Here is a 17,385-nt window from a genome sequence, read left to right on the forward strand (position 1 = left end):
AGGGAATGTCATCAGTGCTAGAAGGGTGGGAGAGGAGAAGAAGAAGAAGAAGAAGAAGAAGAAGAAGAAGAAGAAGAAGAAGAAGAAGAAGAAGAGGAGGAGGAGGAGGAGGAGGAGGAGGAGGAGGAGGAGGAGGAGGAGGAGGAGGGGAGGAGGAGGAGGAGGAGGAGAAGAAGTAGTAGTAGTAGAAGAAGAAGAAGAGGAGGAGGAGGAGGAGGAATGTAGAGTCCTTGATATTCTCTGAACTTGGTGGTTTTCTTGCAGACGTTTCATGATCCAACTAGGGAACATCATCAGTGCTAGAAAGGAATAGGGATTGAGGAGGAGGAGGAGGAGGAGGAGGAGGAGGAGGAGGAGGAGGAGGAGGAAAAACAGATCCAAACAAACTGAAGGAGACAGTGATGCTGATTATGGGAACTTCACTGAAGGTTTGAACGGGATTTTGAGCAGAAAAAGTATTTAATGCTGGATGTTTTTTTATGAAGAATGGTTGCAGGAACTGGGTACTGCTAGTCTAGAGCAAAGAAGGACTAGGTGTCACATGATAGCATCTTCCAGGTTTTGGGGAGGGGCTGCTACAAAGAAGAGGGGGGGTCAAGCTGTTCTCTAAAGCCCCTGTAGGCAGAAACAATGGATGGACATTCATCTAGGAGAGAAGCAACCTAGAATTAAAGAGAAATTCCCTGACAGTGAGAACAATGAAGCAGTGGAACAGATGTTGTAGGGCTTTAATCGCTGGTGGTTTTTAAGAAAAGATCAGACAGCCACCTATCTGAAATGGTAGAGGGTCTCCTGCTTGAGCAGGGGGTTGGACTAGAAGACCTCCAAGGTCCCTTCCAGCTTTATTCTCCAGCCAGCTTGCTTTAGGAGGGGTGGACCTCAACTCCCAGAATTCCACAACCAATATGCTTTAAGATAGGTGGACTTCGACGCCCAGAAACCCTCAGCCACTTGAATTCTGGGAATCGAAGTCCACCCATTTTGAAAGTTGCCAAAAGTTGAAAAGCAACCGTCACAGACCATTAAATCAGCTGCTGTCCTAGATATTCCTGGCTAGGATCCCTTGTTTTACTTCTTGGGAAATCAAACGGAAGAGATTGCTGTCTAAGAATATCTCAAATTTAATTCACAGAAAGTCGTTTTTATCGGAACAAGTCTGGGTTGAGGCCGGCCACGCTCAAAACACACAGTTTAACACACACACACACACAAACCTAGGGTAATGTGTGAATGCTCCATCTTCAGCTAACCAGGTTAAAAATATCCTGTGAAATTTGCAAACAACTGTTCCTGCAAAAATTCCTTCCCCTAATTTTGCACACCCAATGAATATACTCTGAAAATAATAGATAAAAAGGTAAAGGTTCCCTTTGCACATATGTGCTAGTCGTTCCCGACTCTTGGGGGCGGTGCTCATCTCCGTTTCAAAGCTGGAGAGCCAGCGCTGTCCGAAGACGTCTCCGTGGTCATGTGGCCGGCATGACTCAACGCCAAAGGCGCACGGAACCCCTTTTACCTTCTCACCAAAGGTGGCTCCTATTTTTCTACTTGCATTTTTTATGTCCTTTCGAACCACTAGGTTGGCAGAAGCTGGGACAAGTCACGGGAGCTCGCTCTGTTCTGCGGCGCTAGGGATTCGAACCACCCAACTGCCGACCTTTTCTGATCGACAAGCTCAGCGTCTTAGCCACCCCAAATATTCTGCCCCCAATCCTTGTGTTGCTGATCCCAGATCACAAATTGTCACTCTCACCTTTTTCTTCCCCTCTGCAAATTCCTGCCAGAAAGAAATTTTTTTCCCCCTTCACCCTCTAATTTTTGGAAACTTTGTGCTGGAGGGCAGATTTTCAGCCTCTGACACCCCCCTTGCCTCCCCCCCCCAGCATAAAAGGCTAAAGCTGGTTCAGCCACCCAACAGCTTATTAGCCCGGAGATGCTTTTGATGGGGAGGGAGGGAGGGACGCAGTGCTGACCAGTCGCTCCAGAAACTCCCCCCACCCCATCCACTGGGCAGGAGACCTTACCATGGAGAAATGGGGGGAATCATCACCCTCTCGCCCCACAGCCAGATGGGAGGGGTGTTTCTTAAAATGGAGGGAGGGGGGGTTGATGCTCACGCAGCTGCGGGAGGGAGGCGTTGATTCTTTGGGGGCGGGGAGGGGAAGACCCCTGCCCCTGCTCTACAGCGCGAGGGGTCCCGCGATGGGGAAGGAGGGAAGGATGGGCCAGTGTCTATTGGTCGACCCCCCCTCCCCTGAAAAGGGGGGGGATCTCAAGCAGGGGGAGGGGGCTGCGGCTGGGAAGGACCGGAGCGCGATTCCCACGTGCTCGGGAAGGAGGCGCCCCCCCAGCTTTGCTAGGGCCCCCCAACTGCAATGGGGCTGCCCCTGCATACACACCCCGGGGACTGTGGTCTGCAAGAAGATGGGGTCCCTCGCCATGACCTTGCCTTGGGGCGCCCCCACTCTAGGCTGGCTGGCGCACATCTGGAGCGCTCTCTCTCTCTCCTCCCCCTTTCCTTTTTTTTTCTTCCCCTTCCCCTTTCTCTCTTTCCTTCTCTCCCGCGCCGGCGGGCGCGCGCGCGCCCCCCTTCGCCCCCCCCGCGCCTCTGGCCAGATGTGCAGGCAGAAGCCGGCGGAAGGGTCTGGGGGAGGAAGAGGAGGTGCGAAGGCAGGCGGGGGGCTGGATCTACTTTCTCCCAACCAGCGAAGCCAGAGCGGGGCGAGGGGGGGGGGAGGCTGTGGGGGGGGGGCGGGGAGGAGGAGGGAAAGCGGGGGAGAGCGCCAGGCTGCGACTCATTGTGCGAGCGGGAGGGGAAAGGAGCTGGTGGCGGCGGCGGCAAGAGGAGGAGGAAGAGGAGAAGAGGAAAAGGGAGGAAGAAGGGGAGGAGGGAAGAAGAGGAGGGAGGAGGAAGAAGAAGAGGAGAGTGGAAGAGGAGAAAGAAGAGGAGAGAGGAGGAGGAGAGAGGAAGAAGGGGGCAATCCTCGTCCGCAACTTTTTTTCCCTTTTTGTTTGTTTGCGCTTCAAGGACCCCGCCCGCCTCGAAACGGGGGTGTGAGTGGGGGGGGCAGAACTCGGCTCCCCCCCCCTCGGAGTGGCGACCTCCCCCTTTGCCCAAGTTCCTGCATCTCTGCAAAGGGCAACGAGCGAGGCTGATTTAGGACTGGGGAGGGGAGCGCTTAAGACTTCCAAAGGGAAGCCCCTTCCCCAGTTTTTAATCTCTTTCTCTCTCTCTCTCTCTTTTTAAAAATTCCCCATTCTGTTTTTCCAGTTTTTTTAGGGAAAGCATCCGGGGTCCTTCTTGGCGACGCCCCCTCCCTCCCCCTCCCCTGATCTCCCCTCCCCCAGGGGAGCTCAACGCCCCCACCCACCCCGAGGTTTCCCCCCCCCACCTCTTCTCGCTCCGCCTGCGCCCGGTCCGGGGAAGTTTACCGTAACTTTGGAACGCGGCGGCGGCGGCAGCGGCGGGGAGGGTGGGTAGAGTGGGAATCCCACGCGAGAAGGGAGGGGGAAAGCGCCGCGCCGCGCGGAGGGGGTGGGCAAGGAGCAGCTGAGCCTGGCCGGGCCTTCTGGGTTGGGGAGTCCGCCCAACTTCGCCTTAACCCCCTCCTCTCCGCCGAGCGATGGTCGAGCGGCTCTCGCGGCTTTGAATTGGGGGAAAGTCGGGGGTCTGGTGGGAGTGGCGAGCGGGCGGCCAGGCTCCGTCTCCCGTCTCCCCTCCCGGAGCGAAGATGCCTTCCGTCATGGAAAAATCGGGGATCCTCTCCAGGAGCCGGGCCAAGACGGCCACCAATGGGACCCACCCCAATTCCGAGGATGAGAGCAGCGAGGAGGAGCATTCGCACGGTGAGCCAAGAGCTGGGTGGGGGGCTTGGGGAGGGGGCGTAAGAGGGAGGGAGGGAAGAGGGGGAGCAGGATCGCGTCCCCCAGGGGCCCAGCCGTGCCGCCCCCCCCAAAAAAAAGTCTCCCGGGGGTGACTGGAAGACTTTTTTTGGGGGGGGGGGTGATGGAGTGATGAAACGGGGGGCTGCTTAGAGCCTCCTCGTCCTGCGCTGCGCTCTTTCCCCACGAGGCCATCTGCCTTCGCCTTCGGGGGGACGACGACACGGCGGGTGATGGGGGGGGGTGATCTGTGACCCCCCCCTCCCCTGCTGGCCGGGAAAGAGCGTGCAAACCTTCCCAAGCACAACAATAACAATAAGGCAGTGAGCGATGGGGACGGGCAGCGTGGGATTGGGGGGAGGAGGCAGAAGGGCCAGGAGTTTTTTTGTGTGTGGGGGGGTAGGGAGTAGGAGAAGGGGAGGCCATAGGTCTGGGGTCGCGGGGGTTAGCCTTGTAGCAGCCCCCCACCAGCGTCCAGGGTTGGGGGGGGGGCTGCCTCGGTGAGACAATGCACCGCCCCCCCTCCCGGGGATTGCCCTTTGGGCGCTCTCCTTGCCCCCCCACCCCAAAAAAGAAGGATGCTTCAGGTCGCTGGCCACTTCATCCTCTTCCCCCCCTTCCCCGCCCATCCCCAAAAGCCTCAAATTGGGAAGTTCGCTTTGAGAGCGCTCCGTTGAGTGTGTCCCCCCTCTCCCGTTCTCAGCTCTTGCTCCCCTTTAGGCATGGCGGGGGGGGGAGGGCTGAGCTTCCTGCACCGCCGCCTCCCCCACACCCCCCACTATGCTGGCTTTGTTTAGCATCTCTAGGGGAGAGGATGTGGAGGGAGCCTCCCCATGTGCCGGGGGGGGGGGGGCGGTGTTCTGTTCCTCAAGCTTCTCGGATGGGGGGGGGAAGAAGCGTGCTTGCAAGACTACTGCTGGGGGAAAGTGGGGGGGGGGAGAGAAAGACCCCCAACCAGCGCTTGGATGGCTTCCCCAGGATGCAAGCAACCTTCTGTTTTAATGGGTGGATGGAGCATTCCTGCTATGGCTTGGTCTGGAGAGCAGACCTGTGTTTTCTCAGGGCCCCTTTGAGGTGGGGGGGGGGGGGGGCTTCTGGCCAAGCTTTGCTAATTCCAACCCCCCCTTCCCTCCCGCCCCCCCCAATTACTACTTCCGTGGTGGAGGGGGCGGGGAAGCCCATCTCAAGCTGCTTCCATGCCATCTGTCTCTGCCCAAGTCATTTTCGCCCCACTGAAATCAGCCCTCAGAGGGCCAAAGCCACCCTCGGGTTTTTTCCCCAGGAAGGTATTGTGGGTGGGTGGGGGAGGGGAACAGGTTGCGTGAGCTCCTCCTCCCCCCAGAAGTCACAAGGGAGCTCTACCTGTTTGGAAGTTGAAATGCCTCCCCCCCACACAACCTCGTCCTGAAAAAAAGAGGCTGGGGGTTAGAGGTTGGTTCCCCTAATCGGAATCCTTCTGGGAGCATTCTCAGATGCGCGCCCCCCCCCATGTGTTCCTGAGACCTGGTGCTAGGAAGGGAAAGCTTGAGTCCTTCTTGGCAGGTCATTGGCTAAATGTTTCCAGATCTTTTAAGGAGAGGGAAGGAAGGAAGGAAGGAAGGAAGGAAGGAAGGAAGGAAGGAAGGAAGGAAGAGGCAGACGGAGTAATGAAAGGGAAGGAAAGGGAGGGAAGGAAGGAAAAGAAGAAGGAAGGGGGGCACAGAGTAATGAAGGGGAGGGAAAGGAAGAGGAAGGAGGGAGAGGGAGTAATGAAAGAGAGGGGAGGGAAGGAGAAGGAAGAAAGGCAGGCAGGAGTAACAAAGGGAGGGAAAGGAAGGGACAGAAGGGGAGGGAAGAAGAAGATGAAGGGGAGGGGAAGGAAGGAAGGAAAGGGGAGACGGAGTAATGAAGGGGAAAGAAAGGAAGGAAGGAAAAGAAGAAGGAAGGGGGACACAGTAATGAAGGGGAGGGAAAGAGAATGAAGGGAAAGGAAGGAGGGAAAGGGAGTAATGAAGGAAAGGGAAGAAGGAAGAAAGAAGAAAGAAAGGCAGGCAGGAGTAACAAAGAGAAGGGGAGGGAAAGGGACAAAAGGGGAGGGAAGGAAGGAGGAAAGAAGGAGATGAAGGGGAGGGGAAGGGCAGGAAGGAGTAACAAAGGGGAGGGAAAGGGAAGGAAGGAAGGAAGAGGGAGACAGAGTAATGCAGGGGAAGGGAAGAAAGGAAGGAAGGGGAAGGAAGAAGAAGGCAGAAGTAACAAAGGGGAGGAAAAGGGAAGGAAGGAAGAGGAAGACGGAGTAATGAAGGGGAAGGGAAAGAAGAAGGAAGGAGAAGGAGTAAAGGAAGGGGAAGGGAAAGGAAGAGGAAGGGAGGGAGGAGGAAGGAAGGAGAAATCCAAAGGACAGCAGCTGGCGGGGGAGGCAGGAATAGGCAGCAGGGATTCAAACTTTCTCAGTTATTCTCCTCTTGATCTTTTCTGGGGGGGGGGAATCCCGAGGGGGCCTCGATTCTCCAGTGACCCAAAAGTTCTGGCCTGCAGGGCCGGTGTGTCCAGAATGCTAAGACAGCAAGCAAGGACCAAGGAGGAGAAGGGGGCTCCAGCGTCAAGGGACCCTTCCCCAACTCACTTTGGGGAGCCCCAGAGCTTTAATTGGGGAGCCCCAGAGCTTTGATTGGGGAGGGGGAGGCGAGAAGTCTCTGCTCAGCCCTCTCCCAACTCCCATCAGCAGCAGTTGGCCAAGGAAGCAAAAAAATGAGGAAGGGGGCAGTATCTCCCTTTTTTTCCTTCTCCAAACAAGCCACCTTCCGGGGAGGGGGAGGAGTGGGGGGGGGCTGCCCCTGCTGCAGGCCATTCAGGTGAGGGCTTCGGCCATGCTGTGGGCAGCCGGGGTGGGGGTGGTGAGGGGGGGGGCTGCCATTGTTTTAACACACCTGCAAATCCTCTCTCCAACCCTCCCCCAGTCCCTTTCAGCCAAAGTTTTTGTTTCCTGGGGGGTGGGTGGGGGGTTTGGTGCCTGAAGATGCCCGCAGATGCGCTGGGCAATCCAAAGCGGGCTTCTGGGCTTCCCGCCTGGCCACTCAACACTTTCAGGAAGCCAGATGTCCGTCCCCCCCACCACAACCCTTCCTCCTCCTCCTCCCCCCCCCGCGTTAATTTAAGAAGAAGCCGGTCTGAGTTTGCCCCCCCCCCTCTCGTTCCTTTTGCAGATAGCATGATCCGTGTGGGAGCAGATTACCAGGCAGTCATTCCAGAGTGCAAACCAGGTAAAAAAGGAAGGGAGGAAGGAAATAAAAGGAGGAGGGGGCTAACAGGGAAGGAATAAAACCCCCACCCCCTTTGGCCAGACTGCAGGCAACTGGGAAAGCTGCTTTTCTCTCCGTCTCATTCAATCATCCACTCTCATTCTTTCTTTCTATCTATCTATCATCTATCTATCTATCTATCTATCTATCTATATCTCTCTCCTATTTATCTCTCCCTCTCTCCTATCTATCTATCTATCTATCTATCTATCTATCTATCTATCTATCTATCTCTATATCTCTCTCCTATTTATCTCTCTCTCTCCCTCTCTCCTATCTATCTATCTATCTATCTATCTATCTATCTATCTATCTATCTATCTATCTATCTATCTCTATATCTCTCTCCTATTTATCTCTCTCTCTCCCTCTCTCCTATCTATCTATCTATCTATCTATCTATCTATCTATCTATCTATCTATCTATCTAAATTCTATTTATTCTAACCATTAATCTTTCATTCTATTATCCCCCCTTTCTCTTTCTTCCTTTCTTCCTTCCTTTCTCTCTCTCTCCCCCCCCCCCTCTTATTTAAACTACATTTGTATATCAGAGATGGCAAGTGACTAACATTAGGGGCCAGGATGCTAAATAAATAAATGTAATTATTGGGGGTGGGGTGGCCCTAGGCCGCCTTCCTGGCAGTACCTCCCCCCCCACCCCTCTTTCCTCTCCCCCTCCCCCCAGTCTGAGAAAAGGGGAGGGGGCTTCTCTTGAAACACCCCTTGGTCTCTTCTCCATCCTTGCAGTCCCGCCCCCCTCCCCCTCTTAAATTAACCCCTTTCTGCCGTTGGCTCTTAGTTAGGGGTCCGCGGGGGTGGAGGTCAAGACCCTTCTTTGCATGTGTGTGTGTGTGTGTGTGTGTGTTTGTTTGCATGTGTTGGGAGGAGTGCCTGTTTGTCTAATTAATAAATAAATAAATAAAAAAAGACCGAAGGAGCAGGCATGGAGGATGGCCGGTGTTTCTGTCCCTTCCCTGGCTTCTTTATATCCCCCTCCCCTCCATTAGACTCTTCCCCTTCCTTTGGTGGGGGGGGGGAGAGGGATTTGGCTTTTGTGTGTGTGTGTGTGTGTGTGTCCTCTAATGGCTCCTTCCCTCTTTTGTCTACCCAGAAAGTCCCGCTCGTTACAGCAATAAGGAGTTAAAAGGAATGCTGGTTTGGTCCCCCAACCACTGTGTTTCGGACGCTAAATGTGAGTGGGGGAAAAAAAGTGGGGGGGGGGAAAGAGCAGGAAGATCAATGGCCTCTGCCTTATTATGACCCTCCCTCCTCCAGTCTCTCCCCCCCCCCCAACCAGAGCCTTATTCCTCCAAGCTATTTTGATCTTTGCATGAATTGACAGTTGTTGGAGGGATTTCCCCCCCCCCTTCCCTCTCTCCGTCTCTCTCTTCCCTTCTGCTTGGAGCCCCCCCCTCCTTCCCTCCCCACTTCCAGAAGCCACCTTGCCCTAGGTTTTCAAGTGGGGGTGGGGGTTGGGATTTCATCTATTCCACCCTCGGCTGGTCGCACAGTCTTTGATTGGCAGGCCTGCCTCCTCCCCTCCCTCTCTCCAAAAGCAATTATTATGCCGTTCATGCGCTCCCAGTTTAAAAAATCTCTGGCTGATACAGGAAGCTGGGGGGGGGGACACGGGACTTGGCAGCAGGAGAGGCAGTCCAGCCTTTGCTGAATTGGGGGGGGGGGTTGGTGGTGGGGTGTCAGTGTTGGGGTTTGGTGGTCCCAAGGGGTTCTTTGGGGGAGCTCCCGGGAAACGTGTTGGGCCTTGGAGAGCCAGCAGAGAGATGGGAGGAGCAGAAGGGCTGCAGCTGAAATATTTTGCAGCATTTTGCAGAGTTTTTTTTTTTCAGGTGGGAATGAGGGAGGGGTCCAATGCAGCAGGTCCTCGGTTTACAACCATTCATTTAGCGACCGCCCGGAGTTATGATGGCATGGAAAAACGTGACTTACGGCTGTTTTTTTCCCCCCACACTTGCGGTATCTCTGATCACAATTCACACTCTTGGCACTGAACTGACTCGTATTTATGACAGTCCCAGGGTTACGCGATTCCCTTTCTGACAATAGCCGTCAGCTATTATAGAGGTAGCCCTCGGCTTACAGCCAGGATGGAGCCCAACGTTTATGTCGCTAAGTGAGTTTTGCCCCATTTTACGGCTTTTCTTGCCACACGGTTGTTAAGCGAATCACCACAGTTGATAAGTTAGTAACCCGGTTGTTAAGCGAATCTGGCTCCCCCCCTTGGCTTGGGTTAAGGTCGCAAAAGGGGGCTCACGTGACCTTGGGACCCAGCAACGGTCGTAAGTATGAACCGGTGGCGAAGCATCTAAGTTTTGGTCGCACAATCGTGGGGATGCTACTGCGAGAGACCGTCGTAAGTTGTTTTTTTCAGTGACGTCGTAACTTTGAACGGTCGCTAAAGGAACTGCTGTAAGTTGAGGACTAACTGTATACCGCTTTAAAATATTTTAAGGCCCCCTCTGAGCAGCTTACAGAAGCAGCATGTCGCCAAAAATCTTGGTCCCTTTACAAGGGCACTGAAAAAAAGTGACTAAAAATGTCATTAAACAAACGTCGTAAATCAAGGACGACCTGTCTTATTTATTCTGGCTATTGCTCCGCCCCCTTCCCCCCCCAGTCTGACTGCTCTTTTTCTCCCCCTAGTGGACAAATACATCGCCATGGCCAAGGAAAAGCACGGCTACAACATTGAACAGGTAAACAAAGAAATAGCACTATAAAAGCCCAGTCAAACATCCTAGTTTTGGGGCCCATCTTATCCTTTTCAAGTTCAGCTTCCCCACAGGGACTAAAACTTATTTTTAAAGGGACTCTCACCTCTTCAGGCTTGGGAGAAACAGATTTTTTCCCCCCTCGATCTCTTTTTTTCTTTCCTCCTACCACAAAACAGGCTTTGGGAATGCTACTGTGGCATAAACACGATGTGGAGAAGTCGCTGGCCGATTTAGCCAATTTCACGCCGTTCCCCGATGAATGGACAGTGGAGGACAAAGTCCTGTTCGAACAAGCCTTCAGCTTCCACGGCAAAAGTTTTGCTCGCATCCAGCAGATGGTAAATAAAGGCCCTTTTCGCCTCACCCAGTGGTTTTGGTGCTGCTGTGGTGGGACGGGGTTTAAACCAAGCTATTCGCTCTTTCTTATCCGCCAGCCAATGAAATTGATTGACATAACTTGACATAATGATAGCCAATGAAGTTGATTGACATGATAGCCAATGAAATTGATTGACATAACTTGATATAATGATAGCCAATGAAGTTGATTGAAATAACTTGACATAACTATAGCCAGTGAAGTTGATTGACATGATAGCCAATGAGATTGACATAACTTGATATAACGATAGCCAATGAAGTTGATTGACATGATAGCCAATGAAGTTGATTGAAATAACTTGACATAACGATAGCCAATGAAGTTGATTGACATGATAGCCAATGAAATTGACATAACTTGATATAACGATAGCCAATGAAGTTGATTGACATGATAGCCAATGAAATTGATTGACATAACGTGACATCACTCTAGCCAATGAAGTTGATTGACATAACTTGACACCTGTAGCCGATGAAGTTGATTGACATAACTTGATTCTAAAAAGAAAAAAAAGCAAAGAAAAAAAATTAGTGGCAAAAATGAACGAATGAACAAGATGTTTTCAATTGTAGGTAGCCCTCAACTTACAAACAGTTCATTTAGTGACCATTCAAAGTTCCAACGGCACTGAAAAAAGGGACTTATGACCGCATTTCCCACTTAATGACCATGGTAGCATCCCTGGGGTCAATTGATCAAAATCCAGATGCTTGGCAACTGAAATAGTTTTAATAGGGTTTGTGTGAAGTCAAAGAGAAGATCAAATCAGCCCTTTTACTGAGGGTCGATCATTCTACAAAAGCTTAGAAGCTGGATTCCTTGACCGTAAACACCCTCAGGATAAGGCTGACCGGATCATCGCGTTATGCCCACCGGTGCACCAATTTCTCTCTTCTCTCTCCATCCATCCATCCGGTGTAGCTTCCTGACAAGTTAATCCCCAGCCTGGTGAAATATTACTACTCTTGGAAGAAGACCAGAAGCCGGACAAGCGTGATGGATCGGCAAGCCCGCAAGTTGCTCAGCAGGAAGGAAAAGGACGACAGGTGATCCAGTAAAGGGATCTGATCAGCTGCCACAGGGGAACAGGAAGGCGCCCATTTGGGGGCTGTGTCGAAGGTTATGTCAAACACCCCCACCCCCAAAAAAAGATCTCCGGAACCTGCTTGAGGCCAAATGCAGCTCTTCATGTGTGTGTATGAGAGAGAGAGAGAGGAAATGAAAGTGAGAAAGAAAAGGAGAGAGGGAGAGAAATAAAGTAATGAAGTGAGAGAGGGAGAGTAAGAGAGAAAGTGAGAAAAAAGAATGAGAAAGGGAGTGTGTGCATGTGTGACAGACAGAGAGAGGAGTAAGAGAGTGAGTGAGAGTAGGTGAGAGAGCGAAAGATTATGTGTGTGTGTGTGAGAGAGAGAGTCAAAGAGAAAGAAAGACGGAGAGAAAAAGTGTGTGTATTTGTGTGAGAGAAAGTGAGAGAGAAAGAAAGAATGAGGGAGAGAAAGAGAGAAAGAATGAGGAAGTGAGAGAGACAAAGAAAAGTGTGAGAAAAGTTAGTGTATGCATGTGTGAAAGGAGTGTGAGTGTGTGTGAGTGTGAAAGTGTGTGAGTGCACCTCCCCTCCCCCATGCCCCCCCACGTGTGTATGCCCCCCGCGCGCCCTGTGCATGCATCTCCCGCATGCTCCCTGCCCCTCGCATATGCAGATACCCGAAAATCAGCTGGCTGGCGGGAGGCGCACGCACAATCCGCGTGGACCTGAGCTGAGGCGATGGTTCGCGTGCCCACAGAGAGGGCTCCGGGTGCCATAGGCTCTCGATCACGGAACTAGGATAAACTCCCAATTAGATGGAAACAGGGTCTAGAATAGGCAGGTTTTGGATGGCTGGAGGAGACTCCCCTCAAACGGCCCTGTTTTCCCCACAGCAATGATGAATTAGAAGAGTCCCGCCAGGCCAGCGAAGGGGAATTTGACGCCATGGATCCCAAGAAAGAGGTAAGGGACAGGGACGGCTCAACCATGCAGCCGGGGGGTCCAGCAGGGTACCAAGACTGGTAGTCCTTGACTTAACACCCTTCCGTTTTAATGACGGTAGGAAGTTACAATGGCACTGCCGAAACTGACCCTCTTTCATGAGCCTCGCAGCATCTCCCGCAGTCACCTGATCCAAATTGGTAGCAGACTCGTATTTATGATGGTTGGCGCGCCGTTCCCCCCCGGGGGGGCGGTCATGTGATCCCCTTTTGTGACTTTCCGACCAGCAAGTGGGAAGCTGGATTCACTTAACCAGCAGCAGTTAGGTCATTAACAAATGACCTAACCGTCGCGGCGAGAACGGTCGTAAAAACGGAGCAAAACTCGCTTCGCGGAGGTCTCTCTTGGCAACGGAATTTTGGTCGTCAATCGAGGGCTACCTGTACTGGATCATGACCCAGGGGTGGTCCAGGAAAGAAGCTCTACCTGGCATCCTCACATGGGGGTGCGGTGACCCGGATTTTATGAGCTGTTCAGAAGCGCAAGGACGTCAATTCGCAACAGCCGGAATGGTTTGAGGGGGGATTCCCGGAGGGACCCCCACTTGGTTTCATCCCTCGCTCCTCTCTCTCCCCCCCAGCCTAGTTATCCGAAGCCCCCCAGCAGCAAACCTGGGCCAATGAAGAAGGAGGTGCAGCTGCCTCAATATCGGCACCACCCTCTCCGTGCTCGTCGGCGCCCTCCAAAGGGCATGTACCTGAGCCAAGAAGGTATCACCGGGCTGTCGACCAACCCCGACATAGCCATGCTCACCTTGCGCCATCTGGACTCACAGCTGGTTTCACTCAAACGTCAGGTACCGAGTCCAATCCCTCAAGTCCAATCCAAAATCTTGTGGTTTTATTTATGTATTTATTTATTTACGGTAATCCGAACGGGGTCCTTATTTGAAAGGTGTCCTTGGCGGCCAAGGACTGCTAAAGTCCCCGGTGGCGCAGGATAGAAGTCGTGTTTTAAGTGTGACTTTCTTCCACTTGTTTTGAGAAGTGGGGAATGGAATGGAACGAGAAAAAGCAGAGAATAGAATAGAATATAGAATGAGAATAGAACAGAAATAGAATGGGACAGGAATAGAGGAAATAAATAGGAAATGGGAAAATGGAATGGAATGGAATAGAATAATAATAGAATATAATAGAGTGGAATTAGAATGAATAGAATAAATAATAGAATAAATAATAGAATAGAATAAATAATAGAATAATAGAATAGAATAGAATAAATAATAGAATAGAATAAATAATAGAATAGAATAATAGAATAAATAATAGAATAGAATAATAAAATAGAATAGAATAAATAATAAAATAGAATAATAATAGAATAGAATAATAATAGAATAGAATAGACAGAGTTGGAAGAGACCTTGGAGGTCTTCTAGTCCAACCCCCTGCTCAGGCAGGAAACCACCTAAACCATTTCAGACAAACGCTTATCCAATCTCTTCTTAAGAACTTCCAGTGTTGGCGAGAATTCACAAATTCTGGAGCCAAGGAGTTCCAACGGCTTAATTGACCTGTCAGGAAACCTCTTCTTAATTCCTAGGTTGTAGTAGTTTTATCTCCGGCTCCTTTGGGGGGTCTCCTCCTCTGTCCTTTTTAAGCTTGTGGGGTGCTTCCCACCCCAAACCTGGAAACCTCCGTTCTGAGACTCCCAATCCCTTCCATGCTAGGTGCAGAGCATCAAACAGATCAACAGCAGCTTGAAGCAGGCGCTAGGCGAAGGGATACACAAACTGCGTCCAACTGAGGTGCGTTGGGAGGGGAGAACGACAGATTGTGCTCCCCAAAATAGTGTGGAACGTTACTTGTATTTATTTAAGAGAAAGGGAGCCATTTTGTTTGGTCTAGCCTGGTTAAGGCTCCAGACAAGAAACTAGGTGGCGTGAGTTCTAGTCCCGCCTTAGGCATGAAAGTCAACTGGGAACTTTGGGCCAATCCCCAGGAGGCAAGGAGTTCTAGTCCCGCCTTAGGCATGAAAGACAACTGGGAACTTTGGGCCAATCACCAGGAGAGTGTGAGTTCTAGTCCCGCCTTAGGCATGAAAGACTGGGAACTCTGGTCCAATAACCAGGAGACTGTGTGAGGTCTAGTCCCGCCTTGGGCATCAAAGACAACTGGGAATTTTGGGCCAATGACCAGGAGACTGTGAGTTCTAGTCTTGCCCTAGGTATGAAAGACTGGGAACTCTGGGCCAATCACGAGGAGACTTTTAAGTTCTAGTCCCGCCTTAAGCATGACAGCCGACTGGGGGCAGTGCCAGGTTCCAAAGCACTCTGGGATTCAATTCAAACCTGTAATTTTGCAGACTAACATCAAGTTCAACTCCCGCTGGACGACCGATGAGCAGCTGCTGGCAGTGCAGGGTGAGTTTTCTCCATTTCCATCAGGAGAAAGGAAGATCGGGGGAGCGGGGGGAGCTCTAGTCCAGTTGTCACCAACTGGTGGTCTGGGAGAAAAGTTTGGTGGTCCGCAGAAAAATTATTTGCATTTTTTAAACTGCACTCAATCAGGGGTCCTCAAACTACGGCCCCTGGGACGGATACGTGCAATGAACGCTTGTGTTGCTGCAGGGAGTCTCCCCCTTCGGGGTCTTTTTGTGGGGGTCGGAAGGGGGCAGAAATTCCCACTTGGGGTCTGCTTCGGCCTCCTGGTGGGGGGCTTTGGGCGAAGGCTGGAGGGAAGCACCGCTGGTGGGGAAGAGCCGGAGGGCCTCGTTCCAGTGGGACTGCATCACAGCCTGGAACTGGCTGACTATCTCAGCCCGCTGAGCCTCCAAGCGCCGGTACCTGGCCTTGCACTCCCGCAGGTCTTCCCTCTGCTTGGAAAGTCCATGCTCCTAGTCCTCAGTGAGGTGCTTCTGCTGAGCCTCCTTCTCAGTCAGATCCAATTTGAACTGAGCTCTTTTGCCAACTCTCTCCGGGTGGCTGCTTAGCTCCAGCAACTGCTTTCTGTTGGGGCCCTAAGGAGCCCGGGCGGGCAGGCGAGAAGGGGCTGGGAGGGGTGAGTAGAGGCCAGCCTGGTGCTCCTCAATGTGAGTGACATCGAGTTGGCCACACCCACCCAGTCACATGACCACCTAGCCACTCCCACCCAGATTGTATTAGTGGTCCGCGGGATTTAAAATTATGAATTTAGTGGTCCCAGAGGTCCGAAAGGTTGGTGACCGTGGCTCTAGGCTACCATCTAGTGGGAGACCCCCACCCAGTAGGATCAAAAAGCAGCACTTTGCCCCGGGGGCATCAGGGACACTGCCCTCTTCAACACAAGAGACAGGAAGCCCTGCTCTGCTGGCCAATGTGCGTGTCGCATGGCGCCACACAGGGACTCCTGTTCAACCTTGGCTTTTCTCGTCCCTCCCCACCCCCCCGGCAGCCATCCGGAAATACGGCAAAGACTTCCAAGCCATTGCCGAGGTGATCAGCAATAAGACGGTGGCGCAGGTGAAAACCTTCTTTGTCAGCTACCGCCGGCGGTTCAACCTGGAGGAGGTGCTGCAGGAGTGGGAGGCCGAACAGGAGGGGCTGAGACCGGCCCCCGCCCAAAGTGGCTCACCCCCCCAGGAGCAGAAGAGCAGCAGCGAGGAAGAGGATGAGGTGAGGGGGAAAGGGGGAGGTTTTGGGGGTGCCGGGCACTGTTGGTGTGCACGCCACAGCGCTGACGGCGTTCCTTTGATCCCTGCAGGTCCAGATCACTGCTGTATCGCGATCTGTGCAGCTGCCTCCAAGCCAGCCTCCCCAGCCTCCCCCCGCGCTTCCCCCGCTCCCCGCCTCCCCTCGACCTCCCCCCGTGGCGCTCTCCCAGCCTCCCCCCTTGCTGAGGCCCACCTTGCCCACCGCACCCATGCTGCACCGCCAGCCGCCACCCCTACAGCAAGGGCGTTTCCTCCAGCCCAGACTTTCGGTCAACCAGCTGCCACCTCCGCTTATCCGGCCCGCGGGGTCCCGCCAGGCCCCGTCACGGGGAGCCCAGCATCCCCCGTCGCTGCTCAGTGGGACAGGAGAACCGCACCCTCTGCCCTCCTTGGGGTCCCTCTGAAGCGGGGGCATCTCTGCGCCAGCCTTCCTGCGGCCCTGGTGGGTGGGGTTCGCCTGGGAATGGTACGAGCCCCTCTTCGCCCACCGGTGTGGGTTGGGGGCAGCGGGGAGGGGACGATGTAGGGTGGGCGGGTCTTTCCACTCCTGCCTTCCCCTCCATCGCCCGGACGGGCTCAAGTAGTAGTATTTGGAAAGCTGGCAGACCTGAATGGGGAGGGATGCTGGAATTGGGGCAGGGGGCTTGATGGGTTAATGAGAAAACAGTAGAAGACGTAGCTTGGAATAGGACTGGACTGAGTACATTTCCACTGCTTGAAAAGAAGGGGATGAGGATGATGAATTGAAGGGGAGGGGAGAAAAAAAGGGGGGGGGGACTGTCTGCCCAATTTTGGGGTGGGGAAAGAGGCCGGCTGCTCCAGAACCAGAAATCCCCGTTCGGTCTAGGATGACGAAAAAAAAAAAAGGATTGAAGATGGATCTGCTCGGTACTTACTCACCATTCTCCTCCTGGAAGCAGTGCGCGAGCATCGGAGGACAGCTGTGGGTCGCCTTAAGAGGAAGAACAGGACCATTGACGTGCCCCCCCAACTTTCTGATAACCTAGTAGCCCCCCCTCTCTCTGTCCCTTCGTCGGCAGCTCAGTGCCGCCGTCTTTTTAAGAGTCCGCGTGGCATTTTCAATAAAAGATATTTTGGTACAAGCTTCCGGATGGTGCTTGAGTGGAAGAGGGGCTAGTGGGAATGCCACCCCCCCCCAAATCATTTTGGCCAATCCACAGCTTGGGACGTTTTCCAAGGAAACCCCCCCCTCCCCAATTCCCCATCATTTTGTAAAAACAGGCTTGGAGCATTTTTTTAAAATTTCTTTGGCTTTTAATAAGAAACCAGCCAGTGTCTCCCGGAGATGCGAAAGGTTGCCTTCCGGCCTGCGCTGGAGCAGAAAGGAGTGTGCTGCCCCCCCACCCCCACATGAAAGGTTGCTGGTCCCGAGTCCTTTGGGGGGGGGGGGGAACGACTGCCCAAGCTTCCGGCCCTCAGTGG

General features: G+C 53.0%; 1 protein-coding gene across 1 annotated transcript; it reads left to right on the forward strand.

Moving 5' to 3' along the window:
* Positions 1-3,521: 3,521 nt before the first annotated feature.
* Positions 3,522-16,386, forward strand: RCOR2 (REST corepressor 2). Its single transcript, XM_032233823.1, has 12 exons — positions 3,522-3,846; positions 7,065-7,121; positions 8,275-8,355; positions 9,825-9,877; positions 10,072-10,233; positions 11,202-11,326; positions 12,201-12,270; positions 12,890-13,105; positions 13,982-14,059; positions 14,617-14,674; positions 15,684-15,904; positions 15,993-16,386. Exons 1-12 carry the CDS (start codon positions 3,732-3,734, stop codon positions 16,344-16,346), a joined length of 1,590 nt encoding a protein of 529 aa, XP_032089714.1. The 5' UTR covers positions 3,522-3,731; the 3' UTR covers positions 16,347-16,386.
* Positions 16,387-17,385: the final 999 nt, after the last annotated feature.

Source organism: Thamnophis elegans, chromosome 17 (genome assembly GCF_009769535.1).
Source record: "Thamnophis elegans isolate rThaEle1 chromosome 17, rThaEle1.pri, whole genome shotgun sequence".
NCBI classification, from domain to species: Eukaryota; Metazoa; Chordata; class Lepidosauria; order Squamata; family Colubridae; genus Thamnophis; species Thamnophis elegans.